The sequence below is a fragment of the Ostrinia furnacalis genome, unplaced genomic scaffold (genome assembly GCF_004193835.3).
Source record: "Ostrinia furnacalis isolate ACB-3 unplaced genomic scaffold, ASM419383v2 OfSCF0635, whole genome shotgun sequence".
Classification (NCBI taxonomy): domain Eukaryota; kingdom Metazoa; phylum Arthropoda; class Insecta; order Lepidoptera; family Crambidae; genus Ostrinia; species Ostrinia furnacalis.
This window is the reverse complement of record NW_021130874.1, coordinates 332,106-350,575: the sequence shown is the minus strand read 5'-3', so window position 1 is coordinate 350,575 and position 18,470 is coordinate 332,106. Positions and strand designations below refer to the sequence as shown.

At 36.4% G+C, this 18,470-nt stretch overlaps 3 protein-coding genes across 3 annotated transcripts; 1 reads left to right on the top strand and 2 right to left on the bottom strand.

Annotated features, from left to right (window-relative positions):
* Positions 1-1,979: 1,979 nt before the first annotated feature.
* CPR24 (cuticular protein RR-1 motif 24) lies at positions 1,980-4,590 on the bottom strand. Its single transcript, XM_028323341.1, has 3 exons — positions 4,506-4,590; positions 4,051-4,187; positions 1,980-2,278 (listed from the first exon to the last, which is right to left on the bottom strand). The coding sequence occupies exons 1-3, from the start codon at positions 4,515-4,517 to the stop codon at positions 2,086-2,088; spliced, it is 342 nt and encodes a 113-aa protein (XP_028179142.1). The 5' UTR covers positions 4,518-4,590; the 3' UTR covers positions 1,980-2,085.
* Positions 4,591-12,185: 7,595 nt separating this feature from the next.
* Positions 12,186-13,994, top strand: LOC114366459 (endocuticle structural glycoprotein ABD-5-like). The gene is made up of 3 exons (XM_028323330.1): positions 12,186-12,289; positions 12,950-13,065; positions 13,594-13,994. Exons 1-3 carry the CDS (start codon positions 12,278-12,280, stop codon positions 13,778-13,780), a joined length of 315 nt encoding a protein of 104 aa, XP_028179131.1. The 5' UTR covers positions 12,186-12,277; the 3' UTR covers positions 13,781-13,994.
* A 2,676-nt stretch (positions 13,995-16,670) lies between these two features.
* LOC114366472 (endocuticle structural glycoprotein SgAbd-5-like) lies at positions 16,671-17,544 on the bottom strand. Its single transcript, XM_028323349.1, has 2 exons — positions 17,463-17,544; positions 16,671-17,050 (listed from the first exon to the last, which is right to left on the bottom strand). The coding sequence occupies exons 1-2, from the start codon at positions 17,469-17,471 to the stop codon at positions 16,694-16,696; spliced, it is 366 nt and encodes a 121-aa protein (XP_028179150.1). The 5' UTR covers positions 17,472-17,544; the 3' UTR covers positions 16,671-16,693.
* Positions 17,545-18,470: the final 926 nt, after the last annotated feature.

The following is an 18,470-nucleotide window of genomic DNA, read 5'->3' as shown; positions in this document are numbered from 1 at the left end:
TNGCACGGGAGGGTGACACTGAGATATTATGACGTGACAGAGCATACAAATCTAAAGTCTCGCTAACGTTTGACGTCACAAAAACACCCTCCCGTGCCGCTCCTATAACTCAGGCGCTTAGTTCAGCCACGGTAATACTATCATACAGTATTGTAACTTCATATAAACGGACGAAACGCGAGCTTACCTTCGAAATTCAAATCTCGGTATGCGCTCGACATGCAAAAGTCGGGGGTGTCGCAATGTACCACGGTAATAAATTTTCATACAAAATAAAATTTATAAAATCGGATTTGTGTAAAAATTGAAATGATTAAAATTATGATATCAATTTTATGACTTATCATACCATTTATATGCATAATAACGCTTATAAACCCATTTACCTAACACCTAATATAATAATCAAGCATATTGTTCGCCTCAGTCGAGGGCTAATACATTTTATGGTTGCAAATTTACAAGATTTGTTACTAAATCTTAACACAAATATTTTTTTTATTAAATCACAAAACAACATGCATTTTTATCCTATTTCATTCACAAAGTATTTTGTTTGTCAAAATAAAATAAAAAATTACAATCACCAAATACATTCACAAAACTAGATAGTCTAAGTAGGCAGATGTAATGAAAATAGGGTCTGCAAGTGGGCAGCCCTATCGCATGTTGTCATACTGTGACGTACCGCGTGGCTGTTGACATTTATTTGAAAAATATGGCCGAGTTGGAATACTGTATAGATAGTATTACCGTGGTTCAGCGTAGACCTATACTTAATATTAACAAAATGCAATATTTGATAAATTCGCGATGTTCATAATAATGAAATGAAGTACTAAGTAAGTTATTACTCCCCAGAAAGTGNATTTACTTGTCCACTAAATATAGAAAGTCGGCGGGCTTGCTGTGTAGAGTCGAAGAATTCCAAATATCCCACGTCCATCAAAGTCGTGCACTCTTATTTATCATTTCTAGTTGGTCACGTCAGCACAAGCCTTTTAGGTAAACTATCGCCGCATACGTTCTCGTGATACATCTCTCTGGTTCAATTATCACTAGCAAGAAACATGACATCGACATTAAAATGTAGACTATTTAAAGTGTACAACTCCTATGAAACAGTCAGTGCGGCACTTTCTTTGTAGTGGAAACCTTAGATTTGGAGATGAAGTTATTCAGAAACATGGATTCAGTTAGTACTTTGCTAAACAATTCATTGAAAGTGACAAGACCTGAAAGATAAACTGTAAGTATCGAAGTAAAGAACTAATGTATTTTAAAATTGTATAAGCATTTATTACGAGTATCTTGCAGTGTACCTATGTGTTTGGGTCAAATCTAGCGAGCTGAATTAGACCAACTTCCTGGCAACATTGGGCTGAAATTTCGCAAACACAAGTAATTCAGATGACAATGCAATCTATTGATGTCGTGGAACTGGTCTCATGATGAAGCTGGAAGGTTGCCATAGGAAAAGCTTGTTTTTAATTGTTTTAATTACTTATCAAAGTGTTACCTCTAATATTTGCCGAGGCAACATTGCTCTGTCGTTTGCAACAGGTCATGCCAACCTGTGGCTTTTTGATTGGTGGTTTTTGAGTTTAGTGGATTTTTGCAAGCATAAAAGTTAGAATAAAAAATAAAAAACAAAAGGTAATAGGCTGAAGAATAAAAGTTTTTCCCTAGTGTGTGCCTACATTTGTTTCGAATATTGTTTACCATTTCCTGATAATATTACAGTAATAATAATAAGGCATTAATAGTTTCAGGCTTACAAATGCAAGCCAAAAAGAAGCGAATGAATTTGTTTACGATTTTCAAACTGATTTGAAATGATTGAATTTAAAAGTCCCTTATATTTGTCGTATTTCGAAATACATATTCGTTCGNTTTCGAAATACATATAATGTGCCTTTAAACTTAAGTGTATTTTTCATACTCTACTTATTAATTATAATTTAATGAGATTAGTAATATATAAAAACGTTTGTTGTGGACATCCTTTTATTATCATAATATTATACGGACAGTGACTTGAGACTTAAAATTAAATTTGGTTGAAGCACATTTCATTGGATTGTTTTAGGCACTCGCAGGCTCGCCAGTGGTCTCGGTGGGCTGGTAGCCATTCTTGTCCGCCACGTACGTGACCTGGATGTGCTGGCCGTCAGGAGCCACGTACTTGTAGCTGCCCTTGACTAACAGGCCCTGCTGGTCAGTGTCGTTCTTGTATTCGCCTTGCTCTTGCCTTGAAGTACCGTCACTTGTTTCAAACCTGGAAAGATTTTTTTTATATTTTATTGTTTTTTTTTCTAAAGTAAAAAGCTGCATGGTACAATCGAGTTCATAAATATATTGGCAGTGCCAATTTTTCAAAATATTGTAGCGCAGTAGCGCAATCAATACTACGCTACCGGTACTACGGTACTACGGTTGCTACGGTAGCAAAATACCAGTTAAAAAAACGCTACCGCCACAACATGTTAATGAACAGTTTATATTATGTTTACATTTTACTAATGTTTGAGTTTGTATTGAAATAATATGATCTGATACGCTAACAATATTTTGAAACATTGGAACTGCCAATATAATTTATGAACTAGCTGTTACAGCTCCATATTAGCACATTAGCTTCTTCTTATTATTAAAACTTTTAATGCAATTTTTAGGTAGGTACCTACGTAGCGTACATATTAATTTTATTTAGTCGCTACACTACTTTATAAGAGTCTTTGATATATTATTAGGTGTACAGCGACATAGTACTATACATTGGTTGTAAAATAGCACCTATTAGAACTCATGAGATGCCATAATACCTCCTTAGTTTGATGTGCAGTCGTCCGTAAAGCCATTACAATGAGAAGGATGTGCATTCCTGTGAGGATTATCACTTGATATTCTGATTAACTTGATCATCAGTTAATACCTCATGTTTTGACGTAAACAATGCACAAACGATGTAAATTATTGCAATAGCGTTTAATTGTGCACGACACATCTTCATAGATTTGCTTTACCTTTAACACACAGTCAGTAATGTGCTATACTGACAAGGACATCATGGTTATGTAATTTGATAACCTGCCTTGACGAAAATGAAGCTTACATAAATTATTTTATAATTATTAGGTTTGCAAATGAGATGATTATTGAAAAGACCTTTAGGTAGTTCTCAATAAAAACGTTGGGCAATTTCGTATTTGAAGATGAATTAAAAGTGATTGTGAAGAAGCCATCATTGCGCATTCTAAAGAAGGATGCTATTAGCGATTTATAAGTCAAAATAACAACAGATTATTTACGCTGAACAAAACTAATTGCTTAATTACTTGCTACGTTATTCACTGTGAATATGTAACTTTTTCTTTATGTAGGTAGGTATTTATGGCATAAGATTAATAAATATTTACGGATGAAATATTTAGAAGCCCACATAGTATAGTTGTAGGTATTCTGATAAGTATATGCTGTCGACTGTACTTTAAAAACCAACTATCAAATTAGTACTTAGGTATGTGCCGTTAATTTTATGAGGCATTGTAATTACTAGAGTAGAGAGATATTATAATGCACATTGTATGTATTCTTATATGGAGTCTAGAAGAAATCAATCCCAGCGCCCACTTTAATAGTGCCATTCCAGCATCTAAGAATTTTATTAACTTCTTTCTAGCCGTATAATTTGTACTAATGATTAAACAATCCAACGCTGATATTCATTGGCTGAAGAATTTAAAACTGATATGATGATTTTTAAAATGTATAAAATATAGAATAGAAGTTGCATTCTTTTTAGTGATTTCTGCGTTTGTTTTTGCAGTTGGATTAGAAACATGGGACAAATGGAAGGCAGACATGCTCGGGGCAGAGCACCGACGAGATGGTAGACGCGGTTGGGAAGGCAGTGGGCGGAAGTTTTCATTGTACGGTCCACACAGCTTATGACCGCAGTCTAATGGAGGAACACTATATGTGGTCGCGATCCTCATCAGTGAGGGACCGAGGAAGAAGAAGTAGAAACATCGATAAGATTGGACTCACTCAAAGTTGTAGCCGTTAACGTCCACTTCAGAGTCTTGCTTCACGATCTCTACAGGGGGCTGCGCTGGCTGCTGAGCTTGGGGACTGTCCTGGGGGAAAGCGCACACCAGGGCTAAGGCGGCTAGGGCGAAGATGGTCTGAAAGAAGAAACAATTTGTCTGATAATAAAATTCAAACAATAAAACAGTTTCCTTTGCTACTGCTACGACTTGCGATGCAGTGGTAGACTGAAATTCTGAGTAGAAAATGCTTTCGATAGTCTGCGTCAATAAAATTATGTCAATTTTTTAAATATAGCACAGGTATGATAAAGATTGACTTGTAGAGCGCTAACTGTCTTATTATCACACTTTGCAATCAAAAATAAGTTTAATCAAACTCGGTGTCAATGTAGTACAGTTTCTGTAACGAACTATAAAGTTTAATTTTAAAAAGGCACGTATAAAACCACTCACAAGTTTCATCATTTTGAAAAATTTTTTTTTTTTAAAAAGGAGGAATGTCTTGATTGCAGGACGAGTCCCGAACGTCTATGCACTGATGTGACAACTTCAGCTATAAATATCATTTGAAGGTATTGACAATACGCAGTTTCGAAGTTCCATTGGGGGGCAAGGTGTTAATCACAATAATGCAAACAGTTTATTTAAGGTGATTCAAGAACCTTACGGGGCTCTGTGAATTGTGTAAATTGTTTGCGCGCGCCTGACCTGTGTGCATCAGCTACATTGTGTAAAAATGTTCAAAACCTTCAAAATAGTTTTTAAAGAATATTTAAATAGATTTAACTTGATAGTCAAGGATAAGGAATTAAATACGAGGAATAAATCATCTTACGTATTCAAAGGTGAAATTGCCCCTTCACATTTAATTCTTTAAAGACATAACTACAGGACGAAATATCAGGAGACCTCTTACCTTATAATTCTTGCCATAATTATCATCATAAATGGTAAACATGGTATCGGTAACTCTTGCCCGAACTAAGCTTACCTAATAGCACAAAATTTATAATTCGCACTGCCAAGTGGAATTCTCTGCCAGCCTCTGATTTCGAAGTTTTACAACCCTAAATCTTCAAGTCATGAATGGGCATCTTCTTGGCAACGGGATTATTCCCACCTCTCGTTCCCACCGCTGCAGCTCCTGTGTAGCCAGGATCTACAGCTTGACCGCCAATAAAAAGTGAAGGTCAAGTTTGTCCCGGGGAAAGTTAAACTGTCATTGGACCCGCAACGAAATTAATCAGAAGACATAGGAGGAGTTCCAAGTCAAGGTTGACTTCCCTCCATTGCAGAGCTTCTGAGCAAGCTCGCACTATCATAGTTCGAATCTGGACCCCCTGCTGGTCTAGGATGCCGAGGTATTCCTAGAAGCGCACCCATTCTGAGGCGCACCTAATGAAGTGCACCTAAACTATTCCTCGAAGTGCACCTATGTTATGTTGCCCTGGTAAGAAGGTACTTTTTATTCATCTTAGTAAACATAAAGGTCATTATTACCACTATCTTATAGTCATTGAAGAAAATAATGACTAGGCTTCTAAAGCTACTTGTTCACATGGCTGACATTCATATCGCAGATACAGAATTATTGATTCATCATCATCATCCTTCATCATCATTTCAGCCACAGGACGTCCACTGCTGAACATAGGCCTCCCCTTCGAAATCATTGATTTAAACATCGCCCGGTTGGTAGCAGCCTGCATCCAGCGCCTTCCTGCTACCTTCATGAGATCGTCGGTCGACCTTATGGGTGGACGTCCCAAGCTGAGTTTTCCGGTATGTGGCCCTCCATAATTATAGATTAAAGAGTTTTTTTTATTTGTATGATAAATTGATACATATTAATTTAAAAGCTAAGAATACCTATAATATTTGTTATTTAGTCAAATCCTAATGTTATAAAGTTTTGTAACCTTACCGCTCGCACATAAAAAAATTATTCATTAACCATTTATATTTATGTGCAAATCGGTGCTTATTTTTATTGCCCAGTTATTTTTATCCTTGGATAAATGTGTAATTTGAAGCATGCCCTTTTGTTGTTTTCTTAATGATCTAAAAGTACTTGTGCCTCGTAAACGTCGTATGTATCAGTCGGTAACCGTAAGTAGCAAAGAGTTCAAACGGTAAAGTTCACCGTGCTAGACCAACAAATGTTATGTAACAGTAGTCGGCGGTATCAGAGTGCGTTTTGGGTGAATTGGTTACCTACATAGTTCGCATCTGTTCGCATGCGCCAATGAGGGCTATCGTTTTTATATTTAACAGTTGGCACTCCTGGTGATTGACAGGACCTTACTCTACAGTGGCGCCATCTTGATGAGTGCAAATGCGATAGTCCTCCTACCACTTTAGCGCTCACCAGTTGGTGCCACTGTCTTCGCTACTAGCAAGTGACAGGTCCTTACTCTACAGTGGCGCTAACTGGTGAGCGCTAAAACGATAGCCCTCATTGAAACTGGCTAAATACGAGTAGCAACAAAAGTGTGAATAATTTCAAGGAATTGTACTGTCCAATCAAAGACAAATCACATCTATATACCTACTGGGTGACTTTGCAAGATGTGAACTCCTAAAAATTTGGTTATTAATAAAAATAGCACGCGAGGATAATTTACTTTATCATAGAAAAATTTCACATTGTGTAGACAGCTCGGAGTCATAGTTTTTAGGATATACAATATAGGTACATACCTACGGCCTTTTTGGTGATTGAACCAAAGAGAAATTCGATTATGACAAAATACACAATAATTTTAATCATCAAACTCGATTAGATTCAGGTATGTGGTTGTTTAAAACTTTAGTAATCAACTATGTATTTAGGATTTATTCTTTAATATCTGATTGGATCTGGCTTTGATTGTTTCATAAATCGGAGGTAGAGTGTACTTCCTTGAAATTAAGAATTAACTCTGAAGTATTACTAGCTGTTATTCTTCAATTTAATGCCTCGAGTTCATGTCGCTTGACCCCAGTCCCTCAACACACCAGCGCAATTTACTTAAAGTAGTTTCTAATACAAGCACGCTAAGAAACATAATTGAATGAGACCCCAAAACAGCCAATTACATTCACAAAGTTCAATCATCTAAAGCTTAATTAAAATTGAATAAATGTTAACATTTTTATAGCTAAGTACCTATGCTTTAAACGACACCTGTGTAGCAATTATTGTCAACCGCCTTCCTCAAGCTTGCGACTGACCGGTCAAAATATTTCAATTCAATGTTAGCCTAGGCGCAGACTTTTAGTTGGCCGATAGTTGGCTGTTGAACAGTATGGAGATGTATGAAAGTGCGCACATTACACTGATTTGGTATCGCCCGATTCTTCATACAAATTCGAATCGGGCTCAACTATCGTCCAACTAAAAGTTGGTGGTCTGCGCCTAGTAGTCCAGCCAATAAAGCATTATAGATGGAAAACTGTAGAACACAATTTCTGACTTCAGGACTTTATTTAGACTAGTTAGGAGGTGAACATAGCGAAAGTCCCCCCCCTTAGCCCTTGAGCCGGCGGGGAGAGGGGGGTTTAAAGGTGCCACTTTTCGGTTTTTCGCTTAACCCTCGAAAACTATGCGAAATTGAATAAGCTTTTTTTGGTTCATAGTAGTCATGTCACTAGGACGCATAGTTTCCGAGGATTAAGCGAAAAACCGAAAAGTGGTACCTTTAAACCCCCCTCTCCCCGCCGGCTCAAGGGCTAAGGGCGGGGACTTTTGCTATGTTCACCACCTAACTAGGCTAAATAAAGTCCCGAGGTCAGAAATTGTGTTCCACGGATTTCTCTCTACACCGTCGTTAAGGCATTCATTGACTGGACTATAGGCTTACATAACATAAAGTAGTTAAGCATTTGCGTGCCAGCCCTGAAAAGTAGGGAATTTGAATAGCATAGCCATAGAACAACTGTATAGTAGTAGCGTAGGTACTAGTACGCCTGCTTATAACAAACGAATCAAAATACAAAGTGTGAGAAAAAAGTCTGAAAGAGAGTCTCAAATACAACTTCTTTTCGTATTTTTTATTTCAAAAAGCATAGTTAGAGGTATTTTTTCAGAACTGGACAAACCTGCAGAATAATAAACATTTGATGCAAATTGAAGACCCAGTCATTACGATTATTTGTATGGATACACAGGTAGAGGCATAGGTCAAGGCATGTTTACTTTTAATACATAATGTCAATGCTTTACGGCTTGATTCAATATTCCCATATACCTAGTAGCTGTAATTGTAGCTATAGCTACATACCTAATTGTAGGTAGGTTTGAAATAAATTAAAATGGTCATGGCTTATTGTTATTTAAACTTCCACCACCCACTTGGTGTCGTCGTGAGCTGGGCGTATACCTGGACGTAACAACACCATTGTCCATTTGTAAGGCAATTTGATTCAATTTGCTTTCAAACGATACATATTCATGCAATTTATAAAGCACATAATTATTAAAAGTCACACAGGCACCTAAAATCAAGTGGCAGTGGGCGGGGCACATAGCTCGTAGAGACGATGGCTGTTGGGGCAAAAAAGTTCTCGAGTAGCGACCACGGGCTGGAAGACGTAGCGTGGGCAGGCCTCCTACTAGGTGACCGACGATCTGGTAAAGGTCGCGGGAAGAGCCTGGATGCGGGCAGCGCAGGACCGTGCATTGTGGAAAACCTTGGAGGAGGCCTTTGTCCAGCAGTGGACGTCATTTAGCTGAAACGAACGAACGAACGAACGAAAATTATTAAAAGTACCTTTATGAAAAAGGGCTACTATGTATAAAGTTGAAGATTATAATATCATAGTTTTACCCACTCATAAGGGGGTAAAACGGGATCCACGCGTACGAAGTCGCGGGCGGCCGCTAGTACTACTGTAAACCCTTGAAAGAGAGGCTGACAATGGTGACTGAGTTTCTTGCGCTACATTCCCTCTAATATGGTCGAGTGAAGCGATGGCTGGTTCACTCGTCATGTTTGTGAACTTTCGGGGACTGGTATTGACCAGTATACATAAATTTGAATAACTTGGATTGCCAAGTTTCAATTCCAATTCATTTCTACTAGTATTTAAGTATCTTAATCAGTAAGTCTAGATCACGTCACTACCTTGTTTAATATACCACGCAATTTTGTATATCCATTCTTATAAGATACACCATACAAGAATGCGTGATAAATTCAGTGAATTGCTCCTGAATCAAATGTACCTACTACCTGTGCTACTGCTATTTCTATTTATTTATNTTATTTAAATTAACCGGCAGACAGTGGTGACTGAGTTTGTTGCGGCGCTTCTTCTCAGCACTTGCCAAATGTTGGTCTCGAAGCGCTGGTAGGGTAAAAAGATTATGAGACATATAGAGGCTCTTTAAGAGCAAAATATTTGACGATTTGTAAGTACTATTTATTAGTCTAAACAAATAAAGAAATTTTGACTTTGACTTTGTGCTGCTTCTTTTCAGCATTATCTCGAAGCAATGGCAGGTTAAAGTAATACTGGTACCTGCAAAAACACTTATTAAAACCTAGTTGCAGAAAATAAATGACTTCTATGACTTTTAGTGTCTCACCAAGACACTAGAAAATACGAGTATTTAGTAACATCCACAGTGAATGTCAAGTAAAATACAAGATCATTTAAAGGTTATCGCATGCCTTCTCATAATAAGTACCTATAAAAAGTAACTAAATTCGAGATCATTAATTGTGATGAACTTTAAATTTAAATCTTAACTACATCGGATCCGTCAAGAATAATAATGAAAACAAAACCTCCAATTAAAATAACCTACTCTAAGCTAAAGCTAAACATTATAAAAACTAGAAACGATTGTCTGTGAAGGACGTTTTTTTACCGATTCACCAATATTGGATACATGCTATTATTTACTTACAACGCGATCTTTATTCGTTACTCGTGTGATGCGCCATTACTATGTACAGTCGACAGCACATCAGAATGCACAGTTTTGTTGCAATAGCATACCTATTACAACTGCATTAAGATGCCATGGTGTTTAGCTGAACCTGCCGCCGCGTTGTCTGTATCTCGAACATAATTTCTCTTGTTATTGTTATTNTTGTTATTAAAGAAGTGTAATATCGAACGTGAACGTTTCCTTTTTTAAACATTGTAATAATGTTGGATGTTTTTGATTCTTTACTTTTACAAAGCATAAAAAATTTCTTCGCAGTGTAGGACTGTAGTAGGACGCCCACCTGGCTCGATAGGCAAGGGCTGGATGAAAAAGAAAGGCTTTGTGGTGTTCCTTAGCTAGCATTCGGCAATTGACGTACTACCTTTTTACCATTGACGACTCAGCCCAGCACTCAAGGTCCGTGCCGATATAGCCATTCGAAGATACCTAATTGCTATTAAGGATAGGTGCAGTGACGTATTCACGAATCTTAGACTTAGCAGTGGGCTGAGGCAACGCGATGATGATGTTGATGACGATAGACCCATCAAGTTATATGGGCTTATTCCCAAAGTTTCACGACTCTGTTCTTCTTTTCCCACTGGGTTCATTAAATTTTAAAATATAAGTATTAGGAAAATGCTTTTTTATTTTTAACTAGCTGACCTGGCGAACTTCGTACCGCCTTAGCGTAGAGATTTTCTTAATATTTTTTTCCGTAAGAACCATCCTTGGACTTCCACAAACATTTAAAAAAAAGAATTATCGAAATCGGTTCAGCCGTTCACACGTGATGCCGTGACAACGCGAAACGGGTTTCATTTTTATATATATAGATGTCGTGGAACTCGTTAGAGCCGTTGGGAATCAAAGTATGAACAATTTATTGAAAATAATATAGTTGTGGGCCTTTGAGATTAAGCCGTTATATCCTGTATTTGTCCAATACTAAACAATGTCAAGTTTACATGACATAAAGCAAACCTAACATTGCATTGTTTGTTATTGCGTAATTATTTTTACTGTCTGCTTTAAACATCTTTATTACCGACTGTTATGCTAACTTTAGATTTATTTCTATAAATACTTGGATATTATGGAAATCCTATCGTTAAATCTCAATCCGTCAATATTTTCGGTATCTTTGATGCCAGTAATAAAAATCCACTCATCAATTTGTGATGAGGCTATAATTGTCCATGAAATTTAATAGCATTGTTTATGATTTTTAGGATACGATAATAAATGCACATAAGCTATATAAGTTTAAATATAAACTAAGAAATACTTAATGAAGACTTTTTTAATAACATGAAATAACTACATAATGTTGTCACCACTTTGTTTAAGTTTACCAACGCACCTAACCTATGCAACCTACTGTTGATTGACGTATTGCGTAATGGACGAATAGGAGAAGTTATTTCAGATTTATCTAGGAAAAAATCCCAGTAAGAAACCCACGAAACATTGACAAAGCTTTTGCAAACGCATGTCAACATGATTACAATGATATGAAGCTTTCAAATGAGCTATTGTGTTTTCACTCACGTACTATTACTTAATATTGTCGCGAACTGTGTATGAAGTTGATATTATGCACTGCCAGTGCCTTATTTATTTTTAAAATAAGATGGGTTTTATTAGGTATAAACCTGTTTAGATGTTATCAGTGATATTTATTTTAGGATAGACACCTGAAGTTCATGATATCGTGATTATCGTTCACGATTATCGTTGTAAACATAATGTGACCACAAAATAAATACTTTACTTAATAACTTACTTCAACGCGATTACGCATAATGGCAAACATGGATCTATAGCGTAAAGAGATGAAAGGATGAACTACCTAGTTAGGAAATAGTAATTAACACATATATGGTAGCTTATTAGTCCTAATTGCATACCAGCCCTATAAATCGCGAACTGAACCAGCTACCATTTTACAAAATACTTGAACCTTCAATTGATTCACAAACACTTAATCTATCGCAACTTAAACTAACATCAGATAAGTATCTTTTAAACATCAAATCAACACTGCATTTATCAAAAGATGTCGTGATGGCTTATGTAATAATTACCTCTGATTCTTCAACCCAATAAGAATTTGAAAAGTGGACATGCCCAAAGTTGACAAAAAATCTTGAGGTCTTTAAAACTGTGAGTGGTGTGGAGCGCGTCGCGGCATCCCATCCTAACATGATGTCAGCATGCAAGAGCTGAATCTTGGGAATATATAAAATGAACGACCTACACTAGTTACTCATTCGTTAGTTTGTGCTCACCACGAATACTAAGCACCATGCTCAAATACGTGAGTTTCAAATAATTTTTGTTAAATAATAATTACAATAAGCATCGAAGGTCGCAGTTTGTGTGTTAATGTTTAAATTCATAATCACTGCTTACAACCTGTTGCGAAAGTGTGTCGTTACTCTTGTGATGTATTCTCCGAACTGTGAAATGACGAGGTTCCGATGGACAAGAACAATGGAAACCTGACCCATAACATCGGATTCGCTTTCATTTGGGACAAACTGCAATGGGTCAATGAAGCTTTAGAACTAATCGTACACTATTATTGATCGTTTTCGGCAATTAAATGACAAATATTATAGGTTTATTTATTTGTTACATTATATTTGCGTTTGTGGTAACTCTTTAATACTTAAAAATGTTTATTTTAAATATTTCTAAATTCGTCCATGGCAAAAACGGTTATTTACTACCTCCATGAACACATGGATTAAAGGGGTGAAAAATTTAAATTTGTTTAAAAATAACTTTCAAAAAATTAATAGCGCTGTTAAAACTACGTTCACATAAAAACATGTTTATTGCCCATTTAAAACGGAAAAGATAGAGAGAGAAGAGAGAAGGATTATCTTCCCCTTTCTCGCTGCTGCAAACTCGAATATTAACAACCCTATAAAGAAGAGCTTTTTACGTTTTTTCAATAGAAATATCCTTACAGGTGACAGTCCTGTGCCTGGTGGCAGCGCTGTGCGCTGGCGCACCCCAACAAAACCCCCAGGACGTTCAAATCCTGCGTTATGACAGCGACGTCCTTCCTGACGGTTACAGCTTTGCGTAAGTACCTAATTAAATAGATTATTAAAAATAGGTTGTCGAAAACACATAGCTGAAATTTTTTTTGGAGGAAAATCACTCTTATTGCAACGATGCAGAAAAGTTTTGCAGCAACTGCAAACATTTTCATAGAAATTTGAAAAAAAGATCATAGTTAATTTCTACTGCATCGTAAATCTTGCCACTGCGTTGGTGTTACAATCAAATCATGATAAACATAATGTTTTTTTCTTTAATAAAATTAGTTTGGATTATGCGAAGTTTAAACCTGCGGTTCTATAGTAACTACATAATGTTGTCACATAACCATAGCCAAAATTTAAAGCACTGCACCAAAATTTATTTTCTAACTTACCTAAAGTGTTAGCTTATTTTATTATATTCATTGTTTGATGACCGATGACCTGGTTAAGTTGCGGTAAGCCGCTGAATGCAAACGGCCCAGAGCCACTTACTGTGCTGCCTATTTAATAGTATTTACAAGCTGACGATGATGATAATGATAATGATGATGCTGTTTCTATTTAGGTACGAAACTAGCGACGGCACATCCCGCCAGGAAGAAGGCAAGCTTGACAACCCTCAGTCTGAGAACGCAGCCCTGACAGTTACTGGCCAGTATTCGTACGTCGCTCCCGATGGCAAGCACTACACCGTCACCTTCACCGCCGGTCCCAACGGCTTCCAACCCAAGACTTCCCTCGGCCAGAAGTAAACAATATATCCTCTGATCGCTGTAAATACTCCTTGTATAGTACACTATGGCCCTTTCCAGCCACTAGATAGAAAAGTTCATGTTCTTCAACGTTTAGCAGTGAACACGATCTCAGTTGTATTACCCATTGTGCTAGCAACGAGCGCAAAGAATGCGAGATCATAGCATCTAAATTCTTGTGCCATAAGAATAATCATTTGTACTTTTGTATTTTTTGTATTAAAACACTTGTGATGATGATAATAAATATTTTACTTTAATTTGTCTTTTATTACGATCTTGGAGACCGTTAACGTTTTTAAAACTTTTACTACACCTAAAGTTCCAGTTATTTTAGGTGTACTACACAAAACCGTCATTGTTTGTTTCCTCTGCTTGTTAAAATGTTTACTAATTCATATTAATTTTATATATGATTCAAAATTAATAAAAGGGTTTCAAAGGGGTCTTTGATAGCATAAGGTAATAAAGAAAACTAATAATAACTATAATGTTGCCCTAAAACAAAACAACCGACTGACAATTAAAGAAGAATTATCTACCCACTGCTGATCATCCAAGGACGACTGGTCCACACCAGGAACAAAATCTAATGGGGCTGAATCTCACAGCACCCACAATTATCACAGTCATTAGATAACAATTATCTTAACGATACCTGACAAAAAAGTCTTGCGTAACCAAACAACACCGTGCGATTTACTGTACTGCCATGAACCGATAACATTATGATTTTGTTTTCTTGGTGTGGCAAGAAGACGAACCTTAATGAATTATTGTGCGTGCCTCATAGAGACATGTCACTTTTGAACTAATACGAGTATTAATGCGGGTCTCTCCGCGAAGAAAGAACTGAAGATTCCATGCAACGGCTCGCGAATTACTAAATTAGCGATAAGTTAATATGTACACTTTTATTGTATCTGCTGAAAGCAAGTAGATGTGGTATGTATAAGTATAGGTACTAAAACACCCGGTAGTTTCGTCACTTGTAGTGAATGTATAGAGTACACATAAAATCAAAACGTCAAACAAGGTTTTTATGACGGTTCATGATTAATTTATAATGTGATCTTACTTAAATCCGTATACAGAATTTTAATGTGCAATATAATGTTAAATTACTTAACTGTTATTTCTTCTAAATCTAATAAGTATTTACGAAATTTAATATTACGAGAATGTTTAGGTACGATTTTGTTAAATTTCTTTTAATTAACCTTAAACAAATAGATGTACTCGTAATAATCGTTTTACTATAAAAGACAACCGACTGAAATGCAACAATAGAGATGCTTATGTAACTTGGTAGTAAACTGTGTTTTGCATATCCACACCTTCTGCAAGCCATTAAAACCATTTGCACTTAGGTGTAATACATTAAAGGCTTAGAAAATTTGCATTGCATGTGTTCGCAGATATTTCGTAAACCTAGCTAAATGCCACAGCACGTATGTCGTAGGTCATATAAAACTACACTTTTTGTAGACAGGACAGGATGAATGCGTTAAAAGTGAATTCAGTATCTTTCCATCCAAGATTATATTTAGAGTACATATTCATAATTTCTATGATTATAAGTAGAGTCCACGTTTGAACTTTGACCTCATCTTATCTGACGGTAAGTGATGATTACATCTCAGGTATAGCAAAATATCCACCCGAGTCTTAAAGCGAGCCAGTCGCAACAGCATTCTGAGGAACCTAGCGGACAGATACACATCGCCGCTATGGAAGTGTCTTGTGCAGAGACTGATCACGGGGCCTTATCCACCCCCATGATGGTCCGTCATGCACAGGGTACAATTTTTCGAATTTATTATTGGTTGTGTTTATGTTTATGTTTATTTCGAACCCACTTAATATGGACTTTTTAAATTGTCTGAAATAAAGAATTTTTATTTTTATTATTTATTATTTAAAGGCAGCCTGTGGAGAAGAGCAGAAAGACAGACACAGGAAGAGTAAAAAGTAGATGTAGTGAACTTTCTGAACTCATCAGAATCACATGACCATGAAAAATCTACATTTAATAATATTACAAAAGGACAGCAAACTGTAAATAAAAGAGACAAGAATTTAACCAATGAAACATTAATGATGAAGAGTGTCCTCCCCGTTTGATACGTGTATCTACTAAAAAAATTAATTGGAAGTTTTTTTATTTATACAACTACATTAAAGTAAGGTACCCAGGGTTAAATAGAGAAGAGCAGAAAGACAGGAACAGTCAAATGTAAGTGTAGAATAACATGACCATGAAAAATCTACTTTTAATAAGGTTACGATCAAACTGTATAATCCATCATTGAACACGCGAATTACCCAATAGACAAGAGGTATTGTAAAATTTTTAGATACCTACAACTGAGTAGGTAGAGTTTTGAGAGCGTCATGACAAATATATTTAAAATGGTTTCGAAACGCGTTGTTGTGGCGAAACATGTAACCTTTTGTGCATCAAACGTCAAGCGCCATCGTCACCAGCCTAACTAAATAATTTTAATTTACGGCCTTTTGTTACGAAAAATTACCTGCAAGCAATGGAAAGCGATTCATGTAAGCCGTTAGGTAAGTACATACATTTACTAAATGAAAATTTAATTTCATTTATTACGTTGCTATTCATCATCATCAACAGCCCTTTATAGTTCACTGCTGGACTATGCGCCTCCTCCACTATTAGCGGAGGGTTTTGCCATAATCCCCACGCTTGGCAGGCGGGTTAGAGATCGCAGTTTAATTTAGTCCAGCTTAACAGATTAAATACCGTCTCCGTTTCGTCGTAAGATAATAGCGATGTTTAGACCACTTGGGACCTTGCGCAGTCGGTAAACTTCCTCAGAATAATTGGAATACAGGTTAGAAAAAAAAGTTACTTTGTTTTTTTATTAATTTGATTTATTTTTTAAGTTACGCTATTACTGGAACCTCGGGTACAGGTTCAGGCTCCACTGGTTTGGGCAGATGGTCGCCTTCAGGTTGGTAGGCGCCAGCGATATCTGTCTTGTACTTGGTGACGTAGGTCTTGCCGTCGTCTCCGATGTAGCTGAACGAACCCTCGTGAATCAGGACTTGGTCTTTGCCGTCGGCTGTCGGCACCAGTCGGCCGCGCTCGGAAACGATCGTGCCATCGGGAGTCCTGTACTTCAGGGTGTACTGGCCGAGGTCGTCTTGCTCGTGGATGTGCTCCATGGCAGGCTGCGAGTGGTTCGACTCCTCAACTGGCGCTGCGAGGGCCACCGCCGCACACAGGCAAAGGACAGCGAACTGTAAATCAAACATGAAGAATTAACTTGTTCGTTTTTCCCCAAGTATGATATCGTCTCCGTTTGACACACATATCTATCTCCTATTAAAAAATAATGGAAAGATTGTTTATACAACTACATTCAAGTACGTAGTACATTAACATAATATTACTTCAATTTATGAATTAGGAATAACTTAGACATGTAAGTACTTGTATAAAGGTGATACTCGTAGATATTACACTTTCCATTCATCATTTATTTTAACTAATTAACAAAATCGAGTACTTTTTCTATGTTTAGTGACATGTGAAATGTATTAACTTTAAATAAATAAATAAGTACATAAATCCACATGTCACTCGCATTTATTAACTGTTAAATACTTTTTTAGTTGTATACAAATTAATTGAAATGGTATAGCTACTTACAGATTTCATTTTGATGAATTTGGTATCTATCTCTTCACTTGGAGGCGATGAGAACTTGTCTGTGATAACATAAGAAATTTTCTTTTTTATATAAGATACATAATTGTTTTATTAATTTTAAAGTACTTATATCGACTAGTTCCATAATCATTTTAGTTTATCTCAATAATTAGTCATTATTTTTAATTAGCTACTAATAATAGACATAATTAGCTCAATGTCATTATGATGAGTTACATGCCGTCTGTACCAATATCCCTGTTTCAAATCTACTCGTATATGTCTCAGATAGAGATATCTGACAGATAGAGCAAGGTTATGCAACAGCTTTGGCCTAATCAGTAACCTTACTTGTTAGATATCGTTATTACAGATAACTTTAAACTTTATCATAAGCCGGTGTAAGTGCCCCATATCATTTCAAGTAATTTTACAGGATTCATCCTGTTCATTAGAATTTCTTAGCGATTAGAGTCGCTTCTCAAACTAGTCATCCATTCATCCAGTGTAAGTAGCTCAGATAGATGAGCAGTCGCTCAGCAAGCGAAAGGTCGTGGGTTCGATTCCCGCCTTAGGCAGTTCGGTTTTACAAGTTGTTTATTTAAAGTAATTCATCCTGGTCAGTTCAGTGCTTTAATTATTACCTATTTCAGTTCAGTGCTTTAATCTGCATGTGTGTCCAAATCTATAATAAACTTCCTCAAGATATTAAAGAACTGTCCTTTAAACAGTTTAAGACCACATTGCAAAAGTGGCTTGTCGCGCGATTATTCTACTCTCTCCAAGAATTTTTAAGCTATAGGAAATAATCAGCAAAAAGTAATACCGTAATAATTATATGTAATATCAATATTTCTTCGATATATTTGCATGCTATTGTTGATGGCTGGATAGGTGATCATATTTTGTTATTTTCGACCTTCTGTACACCCTATTTAAAGACAAATAAATATTTCTATTTCTATTAACCACAAATAATGAAGGAATGAGTGAGAAGAGAAAAAAATT